Source organism: Eucalyptus grandis, chromosome 11 (assembly GCF_016545825.1).
Source record: "Eucalyptus grandis isolate ANBG69807.140 chromosome 11, ASM1654582v1, whole genome shotgun sequence".
Taxonomy (NCBI): domain Eukaryota; kingdom Viridiplantae; phylum Streptophyta; class Magnoliopsida; order Myrtales; family Myrtaceae; genus Eucalyptus; species Eucalyptus grandis.
In genome coordinates, this window is record NC_052622.1 from 7,134,522 (window position 1) to 7,161,366 (window position 26,845).

Here is a 26,845-nt window from a genome sequence, read left to right on the forward strand (position 1 = left end):
TCTCCAAAGCCCAAACTTGGGACCCCGGTTGCACTCGAGACTACTGCTCAATCGTCTATTTCGTAATTTTCCCGTAACAAATGTCAGCAAATGATTTTCTCATTGTTTAGCAAATACAGACCAACAAGCCTTGAAAGTAAGTTCCTTCGGAAAAATTTCTAGTAAAGTTAGTTTTTCATGAAATAAACGGAGCTTGAGACTTGGACAAACTCCCTCAATTGAATTTGTGAGTGAATGTAATAAATGTGCTATGAGCATTGTTTGCACAATGAATGAAATATCCTGATGGTGCCAACAACATAGTTAGGTTTTCTCTATTTTCTATTTATTTAGGAGACACAGACAGAACAAACAAGCAATTGAAAAGTAGATGTATTTTTCTATGAGCAACCAAAGTCTTCATTTCTCCCCTCAATTCATCCCATTGCATAGACTTGTTTGCTGTTGTCACAACTTATAAAATAATTGCTCTTTGTCTATAATGGTGGGAAAACATAGTTCCATTTTTTATTACTCACATGTCAAACATCCATTTGGGTTGAAGGTAAAGTGAGCCTAATTATGCTTTTAAATTGCAAAAATTATTACACATATATTGTACTCTCACATCCAGATCTTAGCTTTGCTCAAACAGCGTCCCTTCGTTACCTACTCTCGATGATGAAACTCATTGAGAAAGGTTATCTTTTGTTTTTCTGTATTTATTTTCTAGATCTCAATGGTGCCAACGACAGTATATTTTTTGCCTTCGGTTTCTATTCATTTTGGCATAAACAAAACAAGCACTAGGAAAATCTTAGGCAAATGTTAGGCTATCGCACTATTTAAACGCCTGTGATTGTCTGGTCCCAACAATTTGCACAAGACAAGGGCCAATTCCACCTCAATTGTCCCTCTCAATAAGTGAAGACTATTCAGAACTTTGAATAGTCTTAATCTCTCCATAGCATTACATCATGCAAAATTACATTCCTCACCAGTGACCAAATGAAAACATTTGCAGATCATGCATTCAAATTGAAAACAACACTAATATGACAAACAAACAGGTTCAACCCAAAGTAGTCATTGGGCAAAAGATGGGCTAAATGAACATTCAAAGTCTTCGATTTCAACCCCCAATTCGTAACCTTTCATCAACTTGTTTGCTGCTGTCACAATTTATGAATAGGATACATTTGCTTCGAATGGAGGGAGTAACCTCAAACCTTCTTATTAACCACATGAGCCTTCCATCTTATCTTCCCACGGAAAGACTTTTTGTGAAGGGGACCATCACATGTTGCTGTATAACACCCTCTGGTTTGGAAATTTCTGGACTAATTGTTGGCTGACACAAAGTCTTACATGCAAATACAAACCTATTTGTCAATTCAGGCATGAAGCTTTTCCTCATGTTCCTTGGCAGCTAACTCTATACGGCACTGCGCAAGGTCATTTTCATGCACCTAAAGATTCATATGCATTGCCCATATTTTGAGTGTTCCATCACTGACAAAGTCATTGATTTTGATGCATCGTAATGTGCGATGCTGGCTTACCCCAACGCATCAAGCGCCCTGCTTCCATGGTAACATTGCTCTAATCATACATCTAACTAAAATCTCTATACACATAGAGTTATGTTTTAAAGTTTATCAGGTCTTTTATTTTCTATACATCGGTTAGAGATCCATTGCCAAATATGTATGAGAATAAGAGATTTGCTAGGATTTGATTACAAAAATACATAAATCATTATTTCTTGCAAAGCGATTAGAGATCTGATACCAAAATAAGCACAAAAATTAGAGAGTTGCCAGGATGAGAGATTTTATAAAGTGAACATTTAAATAATTGCTACACAAAACTCACACTTGAAAGTGCCATGCGATATATGGCTTTTGTGTATTTATCTTATTCTTTTTTATATAATGCTACACAAAACTCACACTTGAAAATGACATGCAATATTTGGCTTTTGTGTATTTATCTTATTCTTTTTATATAATAATAGTTACTTAGACAGAAAAAAATAGAATAGCGACTTCTAATTTCCAATTTTCAGTGATGAACATTGTTTAGAGGGGTACTTTTAATATAAATGCTTTGCTTTTGTTCACTAAACTTGTTTTAGATCTTGATGGTGCCGACAATGTAGCTTGTCTCCAATTGCCATTCGTTTGGCAATATACATAGAACAAGCGGTAAGAATATATTAGGCGGCAATACAAATGTCTAATTGCTCATAGACAATTGCCTTCATTGTACCTCTAATCACACTCTCAATAAGAAAGACTGATCAATGATTGGTGATCATAACTCTTAACAGTTATAATTTCTTTAAAGGCACTACATAAAGTAAGTCACATTCTTCATCAGTGACCAAAGGCAGTGTTCACAAATCATAAATTTAAAGTGGAAACAACACTAGCATCGCACAGAGTAATTATTGAGTGAACGAGAGGGCCTGAATTAGCAAGCTAAGTCTTTTATGGACTTGTTTGCTGCTTTCATGACTTAAGAATGGATACTTTTGGTCTAGAATGGAGGGAATAACCTCAAACTATTTCTACCATCGGCCGCGGTGGCTCCGCTGGTTAAGTCTTCCCCACCGTGGGGGGACCCACTGACCCCTTCTAGGAGGAAGAGGGTTCGACTCTCCGCGGAGACGCTTGGCGTCTTACCCGTTCCACGGGAGTGGTGGGTCCTCTCGTGGGACCCCAAGGTTTACCTCCCGTCACCCCGGGCCTACTGAGGTTGTCTGTGTTGGTACGGTGCGTGGGTTTCCTGGCTCATAAAAAAAAAAAACCTCAAACTATTTCTTAAACATACAAGCTCTTCGCCTTATCTTCCCGCAAAGAAGGTTTTTCGTGAAGTGGATCATCATGCAGTTGCTATATTACTCCTTGCGTATGCAATTTTTGGACTGTTCGGCCCAAGTCTTCCATGCAAATGACAGATCGACTGGCTGAATTTCCAGCCAATCAATCAATTGTCGATTGGCCCGAGGTTTTTACTTATGTTGTCAGGAAGGTACACATTACGGCACCGCACAAAGTCATACTCGTGCACCTAGAGATTCATATGTATTTTGCAGACTTCTGCGTGTTACATCACTCACAAAGTCATCGACTTGATGCATTATAGCATGAGATGAGGCATGTTCATGACCCTAGGCACCAAGCACCGCCTATAAAATCTGCTTCACTCTCTCATTCTCTACTCATCAAAACAAAGTTGTCTCTGTTTGAAACAAAATGGCTCGCTTGTCGTGCTTCTATATGTCCATACACTTGCTCTTCTTGTACTTGTGGTCACATCCTATAGGCGCGCACAATCCCTCTCGTTCTCCGAAACCTCTGTGTATCGAGGACGAAATGTCTGCCCTACTGCAATTTAAAGAGAGATACCAAATCACCAATGTTTCAGCTGATCCTCTCGCTCATCCCAAGACTCGATCCTGGAAAAACAATCAGGATTGCTGCTCCTGGGATGGGATCGACTGCGACAAGAACACGGGCAATGTAATTGCTCTTGACTTGGGAAGTAGTTTTCTCTATGGTTTTATCGACAACAACAGTACTCTCTTCCAACTTGCTCGTCTTGAAAAGCTCAATCTCAGCTATAATGACTTCAACTACTCTCAGATACCATCCGGAATTGGAGATCTATCAAGATTGACTCATCTCGATCTCTCTGCTTCCGTTTTTTCCGGTCGAGTCCCATCAGAAATTTTCAAGCTGACGAGGTTGGTGTACCTCAACCTGTGTTGCAATCTGGATCCATATACTTCTACACTTTTGTTGGAAATGAAACCACCAGGCCTGAGAAGCCTAGCTCAAAACCTAACAAGCCTGGAAGTACTTCGCTTGGGCGTCGTCAACATGTCGTCCGAGGTGCCCTACAATCTGGCGAATCTGTCTTCCTTGAGAACGCTGAACATGGATGTGTGCGTCCTGCACGGTGTATTTCCGTCTGCCATTTTTAACTTACCGAAGCTACAATATCTTGGGGTGGCTGATAACGGAGCTCTCACAGGACGATTCCCTGAATTCAATATGAGTAGTCCTCTCGAAGAGCTGCGACTACTTGGCACAATCTTTTCTGGAGAGCTACCCGCTTCAATTGGTAATCTCCGTTCCTTGCAGTTATTGAATCTTAAATCCCAAACATGCAATTTGACAGGGTCGCTACCCGCGTCAATGGGAAAACTTCCTTTGTTGAGATATCTCGACATATCTGGTTGCAAAATCTCAGGATCCATTCCCACTTCATTCGCTAATTTTAGCAACCTTGAATACCTAGATGTTGCAATGAACCCATTCACCGCCCAGTCCATCTCCTCTTTTTCTTGGGTTTGGAAGAATAAGAAGCTCGCCACTTTGAGCCTCGGGATGATCAATTTATATGGCGAGATCCCACCTTCAATCGGAAACTTGTCTCAGCTTGTAGACTTGAGCTTTCTTGGCAACCAATTGAACGGTACCATCCCATCTCAGCTCTCGAACCTCACTCAGCTAACTAGTTTGTCCCTCCGAACCAATCACCTATGGGGTTCTATACCGTGTTGGCTTGTGAACATGACACAACTGGTTGTGCTTGACCTTGCGCGCAATAAATTCCACGGTGAGATACCTTCATCAATTTCTCAACTCCAGAATCTCCAAATGCTCCGCCTTTTTGAAAACAACTTCAGCGGAATTGTTGAACTAGACAACTTTCTCAAGCTCAAACAGTTGCAAGTGCTGCAACTATCATATAACAGGCTATCATGCCGCACTAGTAGTGCAAATGTTATTCTTCCTCAGCTTTTGGCCCTAGGACTAGCATCATGCAACTTGAGTGAGTTTCCGGCATTCTTACAAAACCAAGAATATATGGATTGGTTGGACCTGTCAAATAACAACATTAAGGGAGAAGTGCCCTTTTGGGTGTGGAACGGCAGTTATAATGTTATGCAGTACTTGAATCTCTCTCATAACTTCTTAACCGTTCTTGATCAATATTACCCAATCGATCCTTTCCACATGTACACAATAGACCTATCTCATAACATGTTGGAAGGATCACTCCCTGAAGCACCACCCTCCATAATGTTTTATGCAGTATCCAACAATAGGCTGACAGGAGCATTGCCATTGTGGATCTGCAATTTGAGTGCAGCAATCACGTTAGACTTGTCTTCTAACAATTTGACTGGTGTGCTTCCGATTTGCTTGGGCAATATCAGTGAATCTCTCATGATATTGAACCTAAAAGGCAACAATTTCCACGGAAGCATCCCTGAGCTATTGGTGACACGGACACAATTGACCATGCTTGATTTGAGTGATAACCAGTTGCAAGGCAAGCTACCGAGGTCCTTGGCTGATTGCAAAATGCTTGAGTTCATCAACTTTGCGAACAATCTTATCATGGACACCTTCCCATCGTGGTTGGGATCTCTACCAGAGCTTCATGTCCTTTTGCGATCCAATAAATTTCATGATGTCATCGAAAGGCCTAAATCTAGACCCACATTCCTCAAGTTGCGGATACTTGACCTCTCTATTAATGCATTCGTCAGTAAGTTGCCTGTAGAATTCTTTCAGTCTTGGAATGCCATGAAATCCCAGATAGGAAACCTTACATACATGCATAAAAACCAACAGCCGAGATGGTACCTTGACTTCACCCTCTATGGCTATTATGATTTCTCCATGACAGTAATTTACAAAGGGCTTAACTTGTCTTACCCAAAGATATCAGAAGTCTTCACGGTCATCGACCTCTCTAGCAATTTGTTCGAAGGAGAGATCCCTAGTGCCATAGGTGATCTCAAAGGACTGCAAGGATTGAACCTATCCAACAATTTCCTCACTGGTCACATCCCGGCATCATTAGGGAATCTCACGGCACTTGAGTCACTGGACCTTTCTCAAAACAACCTCTTGAGAAAGATCCCCAGAAGCTAATAGAACTTGGGTTCCTTTCTTTCTTGAACTTGTCTTACAACAATCTGACTGGGTCCGTGCCTAGAGGGAAACAGTTCGATACATTTTCGAATGATTCTTTTGAAGGGAACTCGGGACTATGTGGGGAATTCATATTCAGGAAATGTCAAGATCCAAGGAATATGCCAAGACAACCTTCAGCTAATCAAGAAAAAGGCTTGGGATCACCCATTAAACTTGATTGGAAAACTGTTCTGTTGGGTTACGGTAGCGGCTTAGTGCTTGGAGTGGTCATCGGAAATGCATTCATCTCCTGGAAACATGTTTGGTTTGAAAGAAATGCTAGGACAAGGCGGTGGCCTAGTTGGATGCAACCTAGGAGCAGCAGGAACTCCTAGTCAGGCAAGCTTTTCAATTTCTACAGATTTTAGTACTTACCTGAAAAATAAGCTAGTTTTTTTTCTAAAATGTACTTGTTTCTTCATAGTATCCTTACTGTTATTTATGTCAAACCTTCACTTTCTTCAGTGGATGTCTCATCACGTTTGTTTACCACCTCTCAGACTAAACTTTTTGTTTTTTGGATAATGCCATTGTCAGCTTGTCGACCGAGCTCAAGTGCACCTTTTTCTGTCAATTCTCTAGCAAAAGTACTCCTATTTAACAATCAAATCTAAATTGCCACATGGATTCTTCTTTATCCAAGGTTCACATCACAACAATAGCAATGGCACAATGTCCTCAAAACTTTATGCAATTCTAGTCTCTCGTCCATGCTTCAATCATTTGCTTTCCTTATATGCACCTCGTAAATTGCACAGACCATGATTGCATTGTCATTTGAAACGAAATTCGCATTTGGAGGTTGAGTGGACAAGAACTATAACAAATGATTCGCGTAAATATTTATATGTCAGTTTTGCTTTTTGGATTAGAGCAGCATATTACATAGAGAATCAACGTGGCACAGTTGAATTTCCTGAAGTTCTTTTAAGCTCTCTCGGTCCCATTGGTAACAGCGGAACATATACACCACAGAGAACCTCACGAACTGGCCTCACCAGAAGTTCCTTCCCTCTAGAATCGAAATTCCAGAGAATTCATAGTCAATTCACCTTCTCAGGACGTCTCTCACCGCCGTTGATCGTCGCCACAAGCCAACCCCTTTTCTCAGTCATTGTCATTGAAGAGCTCGTGCCACATTCGCCATTTACTCTTTAGTTCATTCCCTTCTTCGAGTTGCTTCTGTGACTACCTCAGATCCAATTGATATGTTTAATCGAATCGTATCTGCTCTCGTTTTAGCAAAACTCATGCTGATATTTTAACTCAACTTGTTTCGCAAAGACTGAATGATTTAGAAAAAAAAAAAAAAAATTAAAAAGTGATCATTTGTATCATTTAAATAAATGAATAAATGAAAAATAGTATCATCCTTCATGATAAATTATTATCGATAATGAAAGGATTTTTCATTTGGTTTATTATTTCAAACAAACAATCATTTTTAAGAAAATATTTTTTAAATAATTTATTTTCAATACATTGTGTGTAAATCTTATGTAACCGAGCTTCTACTATCGATTTGAACTCATTGCGTAGCTTTGGTGATATACTGACGAATCGTTGACATATTCTGGTGCGTGGATCATCAGATTACAATGTCAACTACATGTACAATGATTTTTTGAGGGAATCTATGCACGAATTTGAGTAGAATTCTTGCACATTAGCGTTTGGTTGATCGTTACGTGTTCAGAATAATACGTATACGTTTGATCCTTTCAATTGCAACTTTGAATTGATCTGCCGAGACCACCTATCTTGCCTGCTCATTGTCGTACGTGACCATATGTGAATTAGTCCGTTTAGTTTTTTATTTTGTGATAATTACCGAAAGTATTATACGACGAGCCACATTGATAGTGATAAGTAATTATCATATAATAAAACCTTTATGTAGGACTTTATTATCATATAATAAAATAGCATTTAACTTGCCTCGGAACTTATATATGTGTGTGTGGTCGATCACCTGCAAATGTTAATTACCACAATATGCGTGAATCTATTGTTTTTTGTATATCAATTAAGAATTGGAGATTTTCAAGCATTAGAGATTTTAAAGTCTTAAAAAATTAAATTTCTAGGCAAAATTTTCACATGTGAGATTGGCACATCATTCAATTCCGCGCGCGAACTTTACCCATTACATGTTTGTATGTATGTATGTATGTCCGGGCAACCTTTTTTAAGATTTTGATGGTTGCATAGCCAATAAAAAAAAAAGGAAAATAGAGATTTTTAGTTAGTGATAAAACTTATTTAGAGAGGTATTTTAAAACTGTACATTTCACTTTTATCTGTTTACTTAGTCTTAGATCTTGATGGAACCAGCAACAATCTAGTTTTTGTCTGCGATTTCTATTTATTTCGACAATATAGATAGAACAAACAACAAGAAAATATTAGACAACAATATTCGTCTATTGCACAGTACAAACGTCGTTATTGAACATAGATAATCACCTTTGTTCTACCTCCATTCTCGCTCTCAATAAGTAACAATCTCAACACAATCGCTTCAACTACTCTCAAGTACCATCCCGGGTTGGAGATCTATCAAGATTGACTCATCTTGATTTCTCTTTTTCTTTTTCCCCAGTTGAGTCCCGTCAGAAATCTTCAAGCTGACAAGGTTGGTGTACCTTAACCTATGTCGCAATTTAGATCCATATGCTCCTACAAATTTGTTGGAAATGAAAGCGCCGGGCCTAAGAAGCCTAGCTCAAAATCTGACCATCCTGGAAGAACTTTTCCTAGGTGCCGTCAACTTGTCGTCCGAAGTGCCTAACACTCTGACAAATCTGTTTTCCTCGAGAAGGCTGGACATGGATGGGTGTGACCCGCACTTTGTATTTCTATCTACCAGTTTTCATTTACCAAAGCTGCGATTTCTTGCGGCAAGTCACAATAATGTTCTCACAGGTAACTTGCCTGATTTTGACTCAAGTAATCCTCTTGAAGAGCTGCAACTGCCAGTCACAAACTTTTCTGGGGAGCTACCCATGACAATCGGAAACCTTGCTTCATGGAGCTAGCTTTATATAGCCGTTTGCAAATTCTCAAGATCAATCCTGGCTTCATTTGCTAATCTTAGCAACCATGAATACTTAGATGTTACAAGGAACCCATTCCCAACCCAGTCCATTTCCTCTTTGTCTTGGGTTTGGAAGATTAAAAAGCTCACCGCTTTAGGCCTCTGTCACATCAATTTATATGGCGAGATCCCACGTTCAATCGGAAACTTGTCTCAGCTTGTTGAATTAGGCTTTGTTGGCAACCAATTATGCGGCACCATCCCATCTCAAGTCATGAACCTCACTCGACTGGTCATGCTTGACCTTAAAGGCAATAAATTCCATGGCAAGATACCTTCATCAATCTATCAACTCTATAATTTCCAAGCCCTCATCCTTGCGAAAAACAACTTCAGTGGTACTGTCGAACTGGACAATTTTCTCAAGCTCAAAACTGGAAGTGCTCCAACTATCATCTAACAGGCTATCATGCTGCATGAGTAGCATGAGTGCTATTCATCCTCAGCTTCAGGTCATAGGATTGGCATCAAGCAATTTGAGTGAGTTTCTAGCATTCTTACAAAACCAAGAGAGTGTGGATTGGCTTGGACCTTTCGGATAACAACATTAGGGGAGAAGTACCCTTTTGGGTGTGAAACGAAAGTTTTAATAACATGCATTATTTACATCTCTCTCATAATTTCTTAACTGGTCTTGATCGATATTACCCAATCAATCCTTTATGCATGTACATGATAGACTTATCTCATAAAATGTTGAAAGGACCACCCCTTAAAGCACCACCATCCATAATGTCCTTTATAGTATCCAAAAACAATCTGACGGGAGCATTGCCAGCATGGATCTACAATTCGAGTTCAATGATCACACTAGACTTGTCTTCTAACAATTTGACTAGTGTGCTTTTCCAATTTGTTTGAGCAATTTCAGTGAATCTCTCGTGACGTTGAATCTAAAAGGCAATAATTTCCACGGAAGCATTCACAATGTATTGTTGAGGGGGATGCACTTGACGATGATTGATTTGAGTGACAACTAGTTGCAAGGCAAGTTACGAGGTCCTTGGCCAATTGTAATATGCTTGAGTTCACCAACTTTGCAAACAGTATTATCATGGACAGCTTCCCATCATGGTTGGTATCTTTGTCAGAGCTCAATGTCCTTATTTTGCGATCCAATAAATCCCATAGTGCCATATAGAGGCCTAAATCTAGTTCCACATTCCTTAATTTATTGATACTTAACCTACTCTAATAATGCATTCTTCGGCAAGTTGTCGGGGAATTCTTTTAGTCTTGGAATGTCATGAAATCTGTGATGGGAAACTCTAGTCCACTCGTAGAACCATGCATGACAACCATTATTATGAAAAAACCATAGGTGAGAAAAGTTATTTTTCGTGACCTTCATGGATGGGAATGTATGGTCAAAATGGTACCCTTCCTCTTCCGTCGGTTGTTGTGATTACCTGATGACGATTATGACATTGACCTACGAAGGACTGGAAATGCATTACCAAAAGATCACGTGTCTTCACAGATGTCGACCTCTCCAGCAATTCGTTCAAAGGAGAGAAACTAGGTCTCATAGGTGAACTTAAGGGACTGCAAGGGCTAAACCTTTCCAACAATCTCCTCACAAATCACATCCTATCGTCATTAGGGAATCTCACAGCATTTGAGTCATTGGATCTTTCAAAGAACAAACTCTCCAACAAATCCCCTAGAAGAACTCAGGTTCCTTTTGTTCTTGAACATGTTTTACAACAACTTGACCAAATTGTGCCAAGAGGGAAACAGCTGGATACTTTTTCAAACAATTCTTTTGAAGGGAACTTAGGGCTATATGGAGAATTTAAATCTAGGAAATGTCTTGATTTAGTGGATGCATCAAGATAACCTTCAACCCACAAAGAAGAAGAGTTGGGATTGCTAATTGAACTGGATTGGAAAATTGTTGTGATGGGGGTATGGGAGCAGCTTTATGATTGGAGTGGTCATTGGAAATGCAATCATCTCCTAGAAACATGTTTGGTTTGAAAAAAAATGCCTGGAGAAGGAGAGCTATCTGGTCGGAAATAGCCTAGGAGGCTTGGGAATTTCTAGTCAGGCATGTTTTTCATTTTTACATATATTAGAACTTCACTAAAAGATAAGTTATGTATCTCCTTCTTCTTAAATGTACTTGTTCCTTCATAGTATCTTTATAGTTTTTTTTTTTTTTTTGGCTTGAGTATCTTTATAGTTAACATATAGGAAAAAGTTACCAAAAATCTCAAACTTTGCCTTGTATGACAAACTTATCCTTATCTTCTTCTTCTTTTGTGACTCAAAAAATCCAAACTTTACCAACTGTGATCCATTTACTCCAAACTCCATGACCGAAGGACATTTTATCTTTTATTCTTTAATTTTTTTTTTTCTTTGTTTTCTGTTTTTCTCTCTTTTTCCTCTGGGCAGAGGGAAGAGAGAAGAAAAAAATAAAAAAATCTTAAAAAGTAAAAGAGGAAAATGCCCTATATTTTGAAGTAAATGTGTCATATATGTATAGGTTTGAAGTTTTTTATGTCACGAAAAAAAGTTTAGATAAATATATCACAATTGGCAAAGTTTGGGATTTTTTGTGTTATAAAAGAAATGAAATAAATTTATTGGCAAAATTTGAAACTTTTGGTGGCTTTTTTCCTTAACATATCTCTTAAACCTTCACTTTCTTCGGATCAGTCACATTTGTTTACCATCTCTCTAACGAAAATTTAAGTTCAATGTTTTTTTATTTTTTTAATAAAGCCATTATTAACTTGTAAGACAAGCTCATGTGCACCTTTTATCTTTATATTGATGTTCAAGAGAAAGTGCGAAAAAGATTACTCCAGGGTTATTGAAAGCCGATTACAATTCCAGTAAAACGATCAATAACAAGATTACGCTGCTCTCATAACCCAATGCAATTTAGTGGGCTCTAATCCAACCTTTGAAGTGACATTTAAGACACAATTCGCATACCAAAACTGTACCAAACGATTCCCATGAAAGAACATCCTGCCGGTATAATCTCCGCCTCTCTCCTCCTCCCTTGTTTGCAGGCGTGATTTCCCATCCCTATCATCATTTGCCGCCCCGCGTAGCTTCGAGCTCCAAGCCTGCGACGCCATGATCACTTGGTATCGAGAGTTCTTCGAGGAAGTCGATGAGAAGCTCCCGGTTGAGCACAACTCCCTGCCCACCGCTCGCGTTAACAGAGCAGAAGCAGAGTCTGCAAGAACCCAACAAAACCCTCGCAACCACAATCACAAGAGCAGCCATGGCTGATTTCTCCTACCTTTCCGACACCGCAACTCCGCGGTGAGGTGACTCCGCGGTGGAAGACCTCATTTCCCAGACCAAGGACCTCTTCATCCTCGAGCCAAATCGCCGCCATCAACTGCTCCTCGGAGGACGCAATTTTCCCGCTGCCAAAGCGGAATCGGGACGAGAAATCGCATTGGAAGTCCGCCACGAAGTACGATCCAGACTCTTCCCCTATTGGGGGCTGTCTCCCCTAAAGAGCAGAAGAAAAGTTGCTGAAGAAGGCAACGAAGGAGAGGAGAAGAAGGCGAGGATGGCGAATCAAATAGAGGTGTAGGCTGTAATTTATTCTTACTCAGATCTCTTCGTTTGTTCGCGCTTCCGCGTTAGTCGTAACATGACTTGTTGCTTTCTTAGCATATGTGCCCTTAAATATCTGTTTACTTCATTACTGAATAGTAGTGATTACAATCTCGGCCATATGTTTTGGTTTCAAAATAGGAGCAACTTTTTCACATAACGACGATTCGGAAACAAAAATCAAACCATAGATGCCAGCAAACTGCTTAGGTACAGCCTAATTAGGTCGATTTCGAATTTCTCTTCAAAATCTTTAAATGTCATTACTTCTATGTTTTGAAAGAGGAAATGAGCGTGAACTAGCAATAAGAGGAAATGAGTGTTTCGCAAAACCACTGCTAAATTAAGTGATCTGGTTGAAACTCAGGCTGAGCTGTGTGGAACTTTAATGCCTCTCTCAAGTCTCAACTAGATAGAGTGGCCTTCTAAGGCTCTAAATCAGGTGATTTCGCTCAGGCTGATGCTTGGAGCTTAACTAGGGAGAAAAAGGCAAGGTAACTTGGCATAGGCTAATTTGGTTTAATCCAAATGTGCCGACATTTTGCTTTATGTCTTGGCTTGCTATCCTTGCCAAATTGCAGCAGACAGGTGATAGATGTGCAAATGGCAGAACGTGAATGGTTTTTGTGTCCTCTGTGGATTGCAGCCCAAATCAACGAGACATTTGTTTTTGATAGTTCTTTCTCCTCTGAAAAATGAAGAAGACTTTTGCAGCTATGTGGTATAAGAGGTTTTGTGGGAGATTGGGATGCTGAGTTTATGTGGGTTTTGCAAGGGGAGATCTCTGGTAAGTCTTATTAAAGGTGGCAAGGAATGGTGTCATTTATTTCTCATGGAAGGAAAGAAATACTATGGTTCAAAATGGGAGAGTTGCATGTGCTGAAAAGTTTCCGAGAATATCTTTTTGTGGTAAGGTTGCCGTGCAAATATTTTTTTTTTTTACGTTGAAGGTACTTTTTTTCACTCAGACACAACGAAACATCATATAACTAAGAAAGAAATCACATTACACTGCGTTTTTGTGATTAGTTAAGATAACACGTCATGTAACTGCACAATAAAATGCTGTACCAAAGAGACAATCACAAACAATATGCTTTGTTTCTACTTAAATAGGCAATAGGGATATAAAGATTGGGCCCAAAGAAAAGTAGATCCATCATTGAATTGCCTATGGATGATTGATGGGCTACAAAAGATTGAAAAAAATTATCCAAAAGTCATAAACCTTTTACACTTTTATTAATTCATTCTTAAATCTTTTAATTTTATCAATTAAGTCTTAAAAAATTTCACACATTATCAATTAAAGTGCATTCAGCCAATTTTAGATAAATACCACTAACATAGACATCAATCATCTTACGTGACATAATCCATGATAACATGAATATCTTTTAATAATATTTAAATACTTTTCGTCTTTTTTTCTTTTTTTCTCTTTTCTTTCTTTTACGTTTTTTCTCTTCTCTCTATCTTTTTTTTTTTCCTTCTTTCTTTTTTTTTTTTTTCCCTCCACCATCACTACCAAGACTCATTGATGGTCTGTCGAAGTCACCAGCCTCAGGCAAAGGCCGCCCTCATCAACCCTTGAAGGTTGACCTCGCCAAGGCAAGCGAGGACTTGAGGCACACCAAAGGCCAGCAACCTCCATTGGCTTGGTGAAGGGAGAAAAGAAAAAAGAAAAGAATGAAAAGTGAAGGACAAAAAAAAAATTTTAAAAAATAATAAAAGAATATATCATTTAAAATTGTCAATATCAATGTCAATCATACTACATAAGAATGGTTGATGTGCCAACACTCACTTAAGCAATTTACAGTTAAAATTGGCTAGATTAACTCAATAAGCAAAATATGAAAAATGTTTAGATCAATGCGCCAACACCAACTTAAGCAATTTGCAGCCAAAATTGACATGATTAACTCAATGAGCAAATTATGAAAAATATTTAGAACTTAGTTGGTAAAAGTAAAATGTTTAAAACTAAATTAGCAAAAGCGTAATAGATTTAAGATTTTTTTAACAATTTTCCACCCATAGATTTCATGCTTTCTTACTTCAGCAAATGAGGACCTTGTATGTTGGATTGTAATGCGTGGAGATGTCAAGAAGGTTAAAATAGAGGATCTCAAGAAGGTTAAGCATGTGTGGGTCCATGTTCCCAGGTTTGTTCCCATGGCTAGGCTCGAGACTGGTGCTCGAGTCGGGTCCCCAGCACTCAAACTTGGGACTCCAATTGTACTCAAGATTTATTCCCAAATGTCTATTTTGTAATTTTCTTGTAATAAATGACTTTCTTATTATTATTATTATTTTGGTTGGTAGATGCAAACCAACATGCCTTTAAAATAAGTTCATTTCCACCGGGAGGGCCAAAAAATTTCTGGTTATAAATGACTTTCTTATTTTGGTAGAAATAAATTTCTAAACATTTTTTGAGAAATTTGAAACAAACTACCTTGATTGAATATAGGACTAAATGTAATAAATTTGTTGTTTCTTGTGAACCGATGAGCATTGTTTGCACAATGAACAAAGGATCAAAGGATCATGATGTTGCCAACAACACAGTTTAGTTTTCTTTGTTTTCTATTTATTTCAAAGACAGAAACAAGACTGTTCCAAACTCTAATTTATCTTAATTTCTCCGAATGCATTACACAGTGTAATTACATACCTAATCAGTGACCCAAGGAAATGTCTACAGATCATGAATCCAAAGTCGAAACAGCACTAACATTGCAAATAAAGAAGTCCAACGCAGCGTAACCTAAGTCTTCAACTACCCTTTATTATTTTTTATTTCATGTATTTTTTTGCTGTTTTCCGTACGGTTGACCCAAGTCTACCATGCAAAATGCAAATATATATGTATACAATATAATATGATCTAATATATATGTGCTTTTTGCTGCTTTCTCCACGGTTGACTCAAGTCTTCCACGCAAACGGAGATCGATTGGCTGAGTTCAGAGTATGTGCCCAGCAGCTACCTGCTACGGCGCTACGGAAAGTAATGCCCATGCGCATGCGCATAAAATATTCATAGATGCTGCGCACGCGCACATTTATATATATATGCTTTTTGGCTGCGCTCTCCATGGTTGACCCAAGTCTTGCACGCAAATGTAGATCGATTGGCTGAGTTCAGAGTAGGTGCCTGGCAGCTGCCCGGCAGCTACCCGTTACGACGCTGCGGAAAGTAACGCGCATGCGCATAAAATATTCATAGATAGTGCATAATGTGCATTTCATCACACGAAGAGTCATTGATTCAATGCATTGTAACACGAGATAAAGCGTGTTTATATCCCCAGGCACCCAGCGCCACCTATAAAATCTGCTTTGCCCTCTCATACTCTGCTCATCAAAACAAATTTGTCTCTATTTCGAACAAAATGGCTTCCTCGCCGTGCTTCTACATGTCGATACACTTTCTTTTCTTGTACTTGTCGTGCCAGCCTATTGACGCACACATCCTCTCTCGTTCTGTGAAACCTCTATGTCTTGAGGATGAAATGTCTGCACTGCTACAGTTTAAAGAGAGGTATGAAATCGCCAATGTTTCGGGTGGTCCTCTCGCTCATCCCAAGACTCTATCCTGGAAAAATAGTCAGGATTGTTGCTCTTGGGATGGGATCGAGTGCGATGAGAACACAGGCCACGTAATTGTTCTCGATCTGGGAAGTAGTTTGCTCTATGGTTCTATCGACAACAACAGTACCATCTTCCAGCTTGCTCATCTTGAAAAGCTCAATCTCGGCGACAATCACTTCAACTACTCTCAAATTCCGTCTCGAGTTGGAGATCTATCGAGATTGACTCATCTCAATCTCTCTGCTTCCTTTTTTTCTGGCCAAGTTCCATCAGAAATCTTCAAACTTACAAGGTTGGTGTACCTCAACCTATGTTGCAATCTGGATCCACATCATGATAGACTTTTGTTGGAGATGAAAGCGCCAGGCCTGAGAAGGCTATCTCAAAATCTGACCAGCCTGGAAGAACTTCTCCTTGGTCTCGTCTACATGTCATCCCAAGTGCCCAACACTCTGGCAAATCTATCTTCACTGAGAAGGCTGAACATAGATGGGTGTGACCTGCACGGTGTATTTCCGTCTGCCATTTTTTATTTACCGAAGCTACGATATCTTAGTGTGGGTGGCAATGAAGATCTCACGGGCCGTTTGCCTAACTTCAACTCTAGTAGTCCTCTTGAAGAGCTGCAGCTATTTACCACGAGCTTTTCTGGGGAGCTACCGACTTCGATCGGTAATCTTCGCTCCTTGGAGATATTGGATCTTTATTCCTGCAATTTGACAGGGTCCCTACCCATGTCAATCGGAAACCTTCCTTTGCTGAGTTATCTTGACATAAGTCAAAACAACTTCTCAGGATCCATCCCGGCTTCATTTGCTAACCTTAGCAACCTTGAATACCTAGATGTCGGAATGAACCCATTCGCTGCCCAGTCCACTTCCTCTTTGTCTTGGGTTTGGAAGATAAAAAAGCTCGCCACTTTGAACCTTTGGAGGATCAATTTATATGGTGAGATTCCCCCCTTAATCGGAAACTTGTCTCAACTCGTGGAGTTACACTTTGTTGGCAACCAATTAAGCGGTACCATCCCATCTCAGCTCATGAACCTCACTCGGTTAACTGATTTGGGACTCTCAATCAATCAACTATCGGGTTCTATACCGTCTTGGCTTGTGAACATGACACAACTAGTTCTGCTTGACCTTGCGCGAAATAAATTCCATGGCCAGATACCTTCATCAATCTATCAACTCCAAAATCTCCGAGTCCTCCGCCTTTTTGAAAACAACTTCAGCGGTACTCTTGAGCTAGACAACTTTCTCAAGCTCAAACAATTGCGAGTGCTCCAACTATCAGCTAACAAGTTATCATGCCGCACGAGTAGCGCGAATACTATTCTTCCTCAGCTTCGGGCCCTAGGACTGGTATCATGCAATTTGAGCGAGTTTCCTACATTCTTAAAAGGCCAAGAAAGTATTAATTGGTTGGACCTATCAAATAACAACATTAGGGAGAAGTGCCATTTTGGGTGTGGAACGGAAGTTTTAATAGCATGCAGTACCTGAATCTCTCTCATAACTCCTTAACTGGTCTTGATCGATATTACCCGATAAATCCTTTATACATGTATACGATGGACCTATCTCATAACATGTTGAAAGGACCGCCCCCTGAAGCACCACCATCCATAGTGTCCTATATAGTATCCAACAACAAGCTAACGGGAGCATTGCCACCATGGATCTGCAACTTGAGCTCAGCAATCACACTAGACTTGTCTTCTAACAATTTGACTGATGTGCTTCCGGATTGTTTGGGCAATATCAGCGAATCTCTCATGATATTGAACCTAAAAGGCAACAATTTCCACGGAAACATTCCAGAGGTATCGAGGAGGGAGACGCAATTGATGATGATTGATTTGAGTGACAACAAGTTGCAAGGCAATTTACCGAGGTCCTTGGCCAATTGCAAAAAGCTCGAGTTCATCAACGTTGCAAACAACTTTATCATGGACACCTTCCCATCATGGTTGGGATCTCTACCGGACCTTCATGTCCTTATTTTGCGATCCAATAAATTCCACGGTGTCTTAGAGAGGCCTAAATCTAGTCTCTCATTCCCTAAGCTACGGATACTTGACCTCTCTATTAATGCATTTGCCGGTAAGTTGCTTGTGGAATTCTTTCAGTCTTTGAGTGCCATGAAATCTGACACAGGGAACTTTACATACATGCACGGAGACCTATATCCATCAGCGTGGCTTATGTACACCTACTATGGTGATTATGATTTCTCCATGACAGTGATTTACAAAGGTCTTAAACAGTATTACCCAAAGGTACTAGATGTCTTCACGGTCATTGACCTATCCAACAATTCGTTTGAAGGAGAGATCCCTGGTGCCATAGGTGATCTCCAAGGATTGCATGGACTAAGCCTTTCCAACAATTTCCTCACTGGTCACATACCATCATCATTAGGGAATCTCACAGTACTTGAGTCATTGGACCTTTCTCGGAACAAACTCTCAGGACGAATCCCCCAGAAGCTAACGAAACTGACGTTCCTTTCTTCACTAAATGTGTCTTACAACAATTTGACAGGATTTGTGCCTAGAGGGGCACAATTCGATACATTTACAAACAATTCTTTTGAAGGGAACTTGGGACTGTGTGGGGAATTCATACCCAAGAAATGTCGACATTTGGGGTATGCGTTGGGACAACCTCCAACCCAATATGAAGAGGATTTGGGATTGCCAATTGAACTCGATTGGAAAATTGTTCTGATGGGGTATGGGAGTGGCTTAGTGATTGGAGTGGTCATAGGAAATGCATTCTTCTCATGGAAACATGTTTGGATTGAGGAAAATAATAGGAGAAGGCGATGGCCTAGTAGGAGGCAACCTAGGAGAGGTAGGATTTCCTAGTCAGGCAAGTTTTCTAAATTCTAGAAATATTAGAATTTCCCTAAAAAGTAAACATGGTATTTCCTTCTTTTTCTTAAATGTACTTGTTTCTTCGCAGTCTCTTTTTCGTTATTTATGTCAAACTTCCACTTTCTTCAGTTAATTCCCCATTACATCTATTTACAACCTCTCTAACATAAATTTACACTTTGTCTTTGTTGGGAAAACATCAATAGGGGAAAAATGAAATCAGATTATGAGGCGTGAATACCATATCTTAAAAAAATTATTTATTCCACAAAGTTGCTAATGAAAACTAGCAAAAATTCTCCAGAGTATAACAAAGTCTCAAATAAGAATACCGTATGGGAACTTTAATATTTCTCCAAAAATTCTAAAAGAGGGAAATAATTGAAAATAATGACTATATTTAAAAAAAAAAGGAAATTTGAGAATTAAAAATTATTGAGATGGAATCGAAGAATTTATAATAGTGTTTTAGAATAGATGCAACCTTTCCTTTGAAAACGAAGCGCTCAAATAGCTGGATCTGTCTTAGAACAAGCTGACGGGGGTGAGTCCGTAGCAGTGACTCGGCTCAATTCCCTCACCCCGTTTAATGTATCTCATAACTTGCTTTTAGGACCCATACCAAAGGGAGGGCAATTCGATATGTTCCTCAATACTTTATATCTGGAGAATTCGAGACTTTGTGGGAGTCCATTATCAAAGGAATGTGGAGATTCGGCCTCATCGCCACCAAGTAAAAAGATAAAGATTCAAGGTTTTTGCCTGGTCTTAGTTGGCAAGCAGTTATCCTAGGATATGGAACTGGCCTCCGCATTGGACTAGTTATTGGCCTCACCTTTGACAGACGAACCTGAGAAGTTTGTTGATGCTATTGAAAAATAATACGTGGACGGATCTTATAATTTACGTCAATGCAAAATCACTAGAGAAATAAATAAAAAATAATAAAGACACTAGAGAAATACTAGCAGCAAATAATCCACTATAATTAGAGGGTCGAGTTTACGATTACTCAATCAAGTATTTTCTACACCTAGATTTAAGCCAAAATCCAAAGTGTTTACAAAACAACTCACTTAAATGTAAACTCATGGCACAGAATCACCACGCATTCAAGCTCAAACAAAACGCCTTACGTACACCAAAAAAAAAAGTCCTCCAGCATTCGTCTTTTGCTCTACATACGTATGGCTTGACGTTCTTGTTCAGGCTTCGTGTCGCTTCTTTTGACGTGCGGCTTCTCTCTTCTTTCTTTTTTCCCGTTCAGGGCTCTATGCGATGAAGAAAAAAAAAAAGGCATTTTTATGAGTGTCCAAAAGTCAACAAATTTGACCTTGGGCCCTACTTCAACAGAAACAACGCCAACAAGAATTTGGCTTGTGCATAAGATAGTTTCCTTCTTTTATCTCTCCATGCAAAGACACCTCTGTCCCTAAAAGATAAATTGATAAAATAAAATATAATGTGCCCCTTTTTGTCTTATAGTGGCATATCACATCTTCACCGCTTTCTTTTGTATGTCCAAAAGAAGGTCCCAAAGGAATTGCTTCTTCATCTGATTTCTAATGCGCTTGGGAAATCTTTTTCAATAAATTTGATTTAACAAATCGTTATCTAAATTCAAACTCAAGACATTAATTTAACAATTTTCCACCTTAGTTTAATGTTTGAAGCCAAGTTATAGTGCTTATTATTCATGCTACTTTTCCAATGCCCTCACGGGTGCTTACTCTCTACAGACGCTAATAAAGTTCAAGCAAATCTTGAGCTCTACCAAAGGAACAGATTTAGTCATTATGTCTATTAAGTTATCTACTGTAACAATCTTTTTTACAATAACATTATCCTTACTAAGACATCTAGGATGAAATGGTACCTAATGTTGATATACTTTGTTCGCTCGTGATAAACTGGATTATATACCAAATATATCGAACATTGGTTATCATAGTATATACCAACACTTTTTTTATCTAACGCAAAGTCTGAGAGCAAATTTCATAACCATATCGCATCATTCGCTACAAAGGTTAGTGTCATGTATTCTGCCTCAGTCAAAGACAAAGTAACGTGATCCTGTAAGGAAGTTTTCCAACTAACTGCACCACCTACTAGCGTAAACACATACCTGGCTAAAGACCTGCAATCATCTAAGTCAGTGGCGTGATCCAAATCCACAAAACTAGTGGTCTCACTGCCATTATTGTCCCTCCGGTACATATACTCACGTTTATTGTCCCCTTAAAATGTCTAAGAATTCACTTCACAGCTTCCTAATGAGCTTTGATAGAACGTTTCATAAAGATACTAACCACACTCACAGCTTGTGAAATATCAAGCCTAGTGCACACCATAGCATACATAATACTATTCACGGCACTAGAATAAGGAACACGGGACATATGCTCATCTTCCTCCTCAGTCTGCGGTGATAATTTATTTGAAGGTTTAAAATGCTTCACTAAATGTATATTTACAGATATCGCCGATTGCATGTTAAAGCGTGCAATCTTCTCAATTTATTTCTTCTAAGATAGATGCAAAACTTTTGCAACCTTGTCACACAAAATCTTCATACTCAATATTTTCTTTGCAATACCTAAATCTTTCATCTCAAATTCAACATTTAAATGTCTCTTCAGCACATCAATGTTAAACATATTCTTAGTTGCTATCAGCATATCCTCAAGATATAAGAATAGATAAATCAAAGAACCATTTTCCAATCTCTTAAAATAAACACAGCTATCCATCTGACTTTTCAAGTAGTCTTGACTAGCCATGAAAGTATCAAAACACTTATACCACTACCTAGTAGACTATTTTAGCCCATACAAAGATTTCTTTAATAAGTAAACATGATCTTTCTTATCCGGAATAGCAAATCCCTCTAGCTACCTCATGTAAATCCATTCCTCCAACTCACTATGAAGAAACACAGTTTTCATATCTAAATGTTCTAAGTCGAGATCCTGCGACGCAATTAAGGCAAGTAAAACACAAATAGAAGTATGTCTTACCACAAGAGAGAATACCTCATTATAGTCAATGCCCTCTGCTATGTACCCCTTCACCATAAGTCTCGCTTTATACTTTCGTTGTCTCAACATCGGAAATGCCTTTTTTCCATTTCAAGACCCATTTACTTCCATTAATCTTCTAGCTCTTGAGTACTTTGACCAACTCTCATGTATGATTCTGATGGAGTGATTCCATCTCTTCACACATAACCCCTAGCCATTACAACGGCTTCGAACTAGTCATCGCCTCAAAATAAGACAAAGGCTCATTTGTCTTCATCTCATCACCTACAGTCAATGCATAAGCAATAACTATATAACCATAATGTACCAATGATTTAATTTTCCTTCTCTGTCTGTTCGTGGCTATAATGTGTTGTGGCTATACCGATTGCCCACTATCACCGATTTCCTGTAGCTTCATCTATAGTCTCAACTTTTGTTAACTTTGAGGTCTTCGAAATCTTTACTTGAAGCTCCACCTCACTAATGGCATCATGATCTGTTTACTCTACTGGTTGTGTCTCAAAACTTCTCTGTTGAAGTATTGTAATCTCGTCAAAGATCACGACTCTACCTGATTAGAAAATCGGGTGATCTAGAATTAGTACTCCACAACCGATAGCATTTCACCTCATGTGCATATTCTAAAAATATGCACTTCTCCGCCCTCGGCTCAAGCTTACCATCACTCACATAAGCATACACAGAACATTTGAATATATGTAATCCGGAGGAATCAATAAATTTCCCCGACCATACTTCCTTAGGAGTCTTCCACTTGTCAGCAAATCATGGAGATCGATTAATCAGGTAACATGCCATGTTCACTACTTCGACCCAAAATTCATTAATAAGTCCTGCATGCAAAAGTACGCATCGAGCTCACTCAAGCAAAGTTCTATTCTTCTGTTTTGCCATACCATTCTGCCGTGGTGTCCCGAGTACTATGCAGTGTCTCAAAATCCCTTCTTTCTCATAAAATTCGGTAAAATATTTACTAAAGAACTCTATACGATTATTGGTTCTTAGGCACTTGATCTGTTTATCTGATTACTTCTCCATCAATATCTTAAATTTCTTGAACTGATCAAGCGCATCATATTTATGCTTCAAAAAGCACATCAATACCTTCATTGAATAATCATTAATAAATGTCAACATATATCAGGCACCTCCTTTTGAAGGAACTGAAGACGGACTCCAGATGTCTGAATGAATGTATTCAACTGGATGCTTGGTCGACTGAACAATTATAGTAATCTTGATTTGGTGCTACTTCCCAAAGATGTAATGCTCACATAAATCCAAATTCACTGTCTTTCGACCTTTTAGCAACCATTTTTCACTCAGCATCATCATATCTACCTCATTCGTGTGCCGTGAATGCATATGTCATAACTAAGTTAAGATAAAGTCTAATTCATCTTATGAAACTACAGCAATTCCAGTCACGGTCTCTCCTAGTAGATGATAGAGAGTATACACATTCTTCCCATTTATCACTGTTATGGCACCTTAAGAGATTTTCAATAATCCTGTCACATCCTGAAATTTGACTTCGTCCCAATAAAATGAAATGGGTATTTCATCGATGCACCTATGGTCCTTTTTCTCTAAGCAGGCCCCTCACGAATTAACTAACCTATTAGGTGAAGCTGTTAAGGGATATAAAAGCGGTAGACTTAACAATTCAATCAGAAATCAACTGATTGACCATAATAGTTGGCAATGGTCAATACGACACCGTTATAATTGAATTGTGATCGGATATACGTCGATTCGACGAAATCACATAATTGAATTGTGGGTGATTCCATGGGATTGCAAAATTCACGTCAAACGGTACTAACCCGGTTTTTTTTTATCGATTTTATACTTAGTACACATGACTGAAACCTTGCAATTTTTACGACAACTGAGAGTCATCTATGAGTCGGAAATGCACAAATGTGGATAAAAATTATCGACCACGGGTCAAATGCAATAAAATCCCTAAAAGTTACCCCATATGTTAGGTTGTACTAAAATCACATTCGATCGATTTTAACCATGAAATTGAATTCGATTTCAAGATTTGAATGTCAAGTGTGTCACGATTTATTTTAGGACCTCATCTCATCTTTCAGAGAAATTCCGTCAAGCTTGGAATTTTGTGGAAAAATCAAATTCGGCAAAACGAAAATGGAAGAAATTCGGATGGGCAGCTTAATTTGGTAATTTGGCCTCCAAAAGGCTATATTTTATGAGGAAATGGAGGAAAATTGCCATTAAAAGACCCTTTGACATTTGTGGCTGAAGACTTTGATGGCACGGCATTCAAGTGGTTGATATTTTTCCCTTGGCTTCCAATTGGCTGCAATGTTGACCTTCTTCCCCCCCCGCCTTTCCCTCTTTGCTTCTCTCCTCCCTCTCATGCGCGTGAATCCCTACCTCGTCAACTGCTTCCCTTCCTCTTCTTCATTTTCTTTTCCACTCATTCTCCACTTCTCTACTCCAGCTGCTTCTTCTTCAACTCTTTGATGCCGCACCTATCCATCTGTTTCTTCACGCCAGGCCACCAGCAACCGTCTTGATAACTCTATAAAAATAGAGTTATTTTACCTATTTTAGGTAGTAATTAATGCATTGGATTTCCTTCTGATTATTTGAATTTTCCTTGTTTATGCAGAATAATGAAATATGGAGAGGATAAGGAAAAGAATGTCAACTATTAGGAATTCAAATAAAAGCAGCAGTGGAAGATAGATATCAAATCAGGAAATTCTTGATTTTGTTTCCTAATGTTATCTGCAAGCGTTGGGAGATAGATATCTTGGATATATCCTATAAATAGAGAGAGAGAGAGAGAGAGAGAGAGAGAGAGAGAGAGAGAGCTAGGGTTTTTTGAGAGATGAGGGGTTAGATCATTTTCCATTGTTCTAAGAGTTTTTCAAGTATTTTGAAGAGAAGACAAAAGTGGTGACAGAATTCTTGTTCTTTGATTCAGGATGTTGGGTTTGATTTATATTTATATTTTTTTCTTCTACTATGTTCTAATTTTGTTTTGTTAGGGCTACGATGTAGCCTAACCATGATGATGTGTATTTCATGATTTTTATGTTTTACAATTGATTTCATTCATGTGAGTTATATATTATTGCGTTTAATGCTTTTGAGTGACTGGCCATCACTTGAATGATCTGATGTGCATGTTTGAGACTAAGAGGTGATAATATGCAATTGCTCATTATAATATATAACCATGAATTAAACGTAGATGAAATATACCGCGTTATTTGTGTAGCCTTCGGTGATAAGGTGATCCAAAAGACTCATTGTAAACTGGGAATATTCATAGTTTTTAATGCACTCATGTTTATTTTAATTCACATAGAGATATAGTGGATTAATAAGCTGAGAGGTTTGCTATACCTAGAGATAGGATAGTAAATAGATTAGGAAATTCCGCTATCACATGTTTGATATCGTTCTTGTATTCACAACAATATGAAATTCATATCTAATGGTTATGGTGAAATCAGATGCTCTAACATATTTATCTTATTGATTTTACTGCATTTAGTCTTCAAGTTTTGTTTTTAATTTATTCTAAATTATATTTTGATTTGTTAGATAAATTTTAGAATTAATCTATTTTCGTATTTAATTAGTTTATTAATCATCGATCTCCGTGGGACGATATTTTTCTCATCATTATATTACTTGTTCGATACGTGCACTTGCGTTTAGAATTTTACGAACAAGTTTTTGGCGCTGTTGTCGGGGATCGTTTGTTTAATACTAATTAATATTGATACCAGATAATTCTAAGTTTAATATAGCTTTCATTTTGTTTTATTTTTCAGGGTGTACATCGGTTTATGACACGTAGCCAACAAGGGGAACTTATTGAACTTGATCCAGAAATCGAGCGTACATTCAAAAGGCAACTGAGAGAACAGAGAAATTACGCTAAGATGGCAAACGGTGATAATGAAAATACACGTAGACTTTTAAGAGATTATGCTGCGCCAACAGTTCAAGGCGCCACATCAAGTATCAGAAGACCTGTAATTCAAGCAAACAACTTTGAGATCAAACCATCACTCATTCAGATGCTTCAACAATCAATGCAATTCAGTGGGCTACCAAACGATGATCCAAACGCTCACATCGATGCTTTTCTTGAAATATGCGACATCATTAAATATAATGGAGTTACAGATGATGCTATTAGATTGAGATTATTTCCATTCTCTCTTAGAGATAAAGCTAAGAGTTGGCTTTCTTCTCTTCCTGCAGGATCAATTACTACATGGAATGATATGACTCAGAAATTTCTTGGTAAGTTATTTCTACTTGCAAAGTCTACGAAGATGCGTAACGATATTACTAATTTTATGCAGATGGATAATGAATCATTATATGAAGCATGGGAAAGATTCAAAGAATTTCTTAGGAGATGCCCACATCACGGACTACCCATATGGATGCAGGTACAAACTTTTTATAATGGCTCTAGTGCGAATCTTCGTTCTATGCTTGATGCAGCTGCAGAGGAGACTTTAAATAATAAAACACCAGAAGAAGCCTACAATCTATTAGAGGAGATGGCGTCCAATAGTTATCAGTGGCCTACTGAGAGATTACCAATGTGAAAAGTTAGCAGAATTCATGAAGTAGATGCTTTTGCTGCAAT

General features: G+C 38.6%; 2 protein-coding genes and 1 non-coding gene across 3 annotated transcripts; 2 read left to right on the top strand and 1 right to left on the bottom strand.

The window, feature by feature from the left end:
• The first annotated feature begins 3,359 nt into the window (after positions 1-3,359).
• LOC104427108 (receptor-like protein 6) lies at positions 3,360-5,936 on the top strand. Its single transcript, XM_010040247.2, has one exon. The coding sequence runs from the start codon at positions 3,360-3,362 to the stop codon at positions 5,934-5,936; it is 2,577 nt and encodes an 858-aa protein (XP_010038549.2).
• A 10,248-nt stretch (positions 5,937-16,184) lies between these two features.
• Positions 16,185-19,135, top strand: LOC120289689 (receptor-like protein 43). Its single transcript, XM_039305005.1, has 3 exons — positions 16,185-16,935; positions 17,059-17,156; positions 17,714-19,135. Exons 1-3 carry the CDS (start codon positions 16,185-16,187, stop codon positions 19,133-19,135), a joined length of 2,271 nt encoding a protein of 756 aa, XP_039160939.1.
• Positions 19,136-26,520: 7,385 nt separating this feature from the next.
• LOC120290065 lies at positions 26,521-26,626 on the bottom strand. The gene has a single exon (XR_005547940.1). It is a non-coding gene; the product is annotated as a small nucleolar RNA R71 (small nucleolar RNA).
• Positions 26,627-26,845: the final 219 nt, after the last annotated feature.

Coding starts and splice junctions, on each gene's coding strand:
- LOC104427108 (XM_010040247.2), top strand. CDS start 3,360: ATGTCTGCCCTACTGCAATTTAAAGAGAGATACCAAATCACCAATGTT.
- LOC120289689 (XM_039305005.1), top strand. CDS start 16,185: ATGTCTGCACTGCTACAGTTTAAAGAGAGGTATGAAATCGCCAATGTT. Junction 16,936..17,058: donor GGAGCTACCGACTTCGATCG/GTAATCTTCGCT, acceptor ACAACTTCTCAG/GATCCATCCCGGCTTCATTT. Junction 17,157..17,713: donor CCACTTCCTCTTTGTCTTGG/GTTTGGAAGATA, acceptor TAACAACATTAG/GGAGAAGTGCCATTTTGGGT.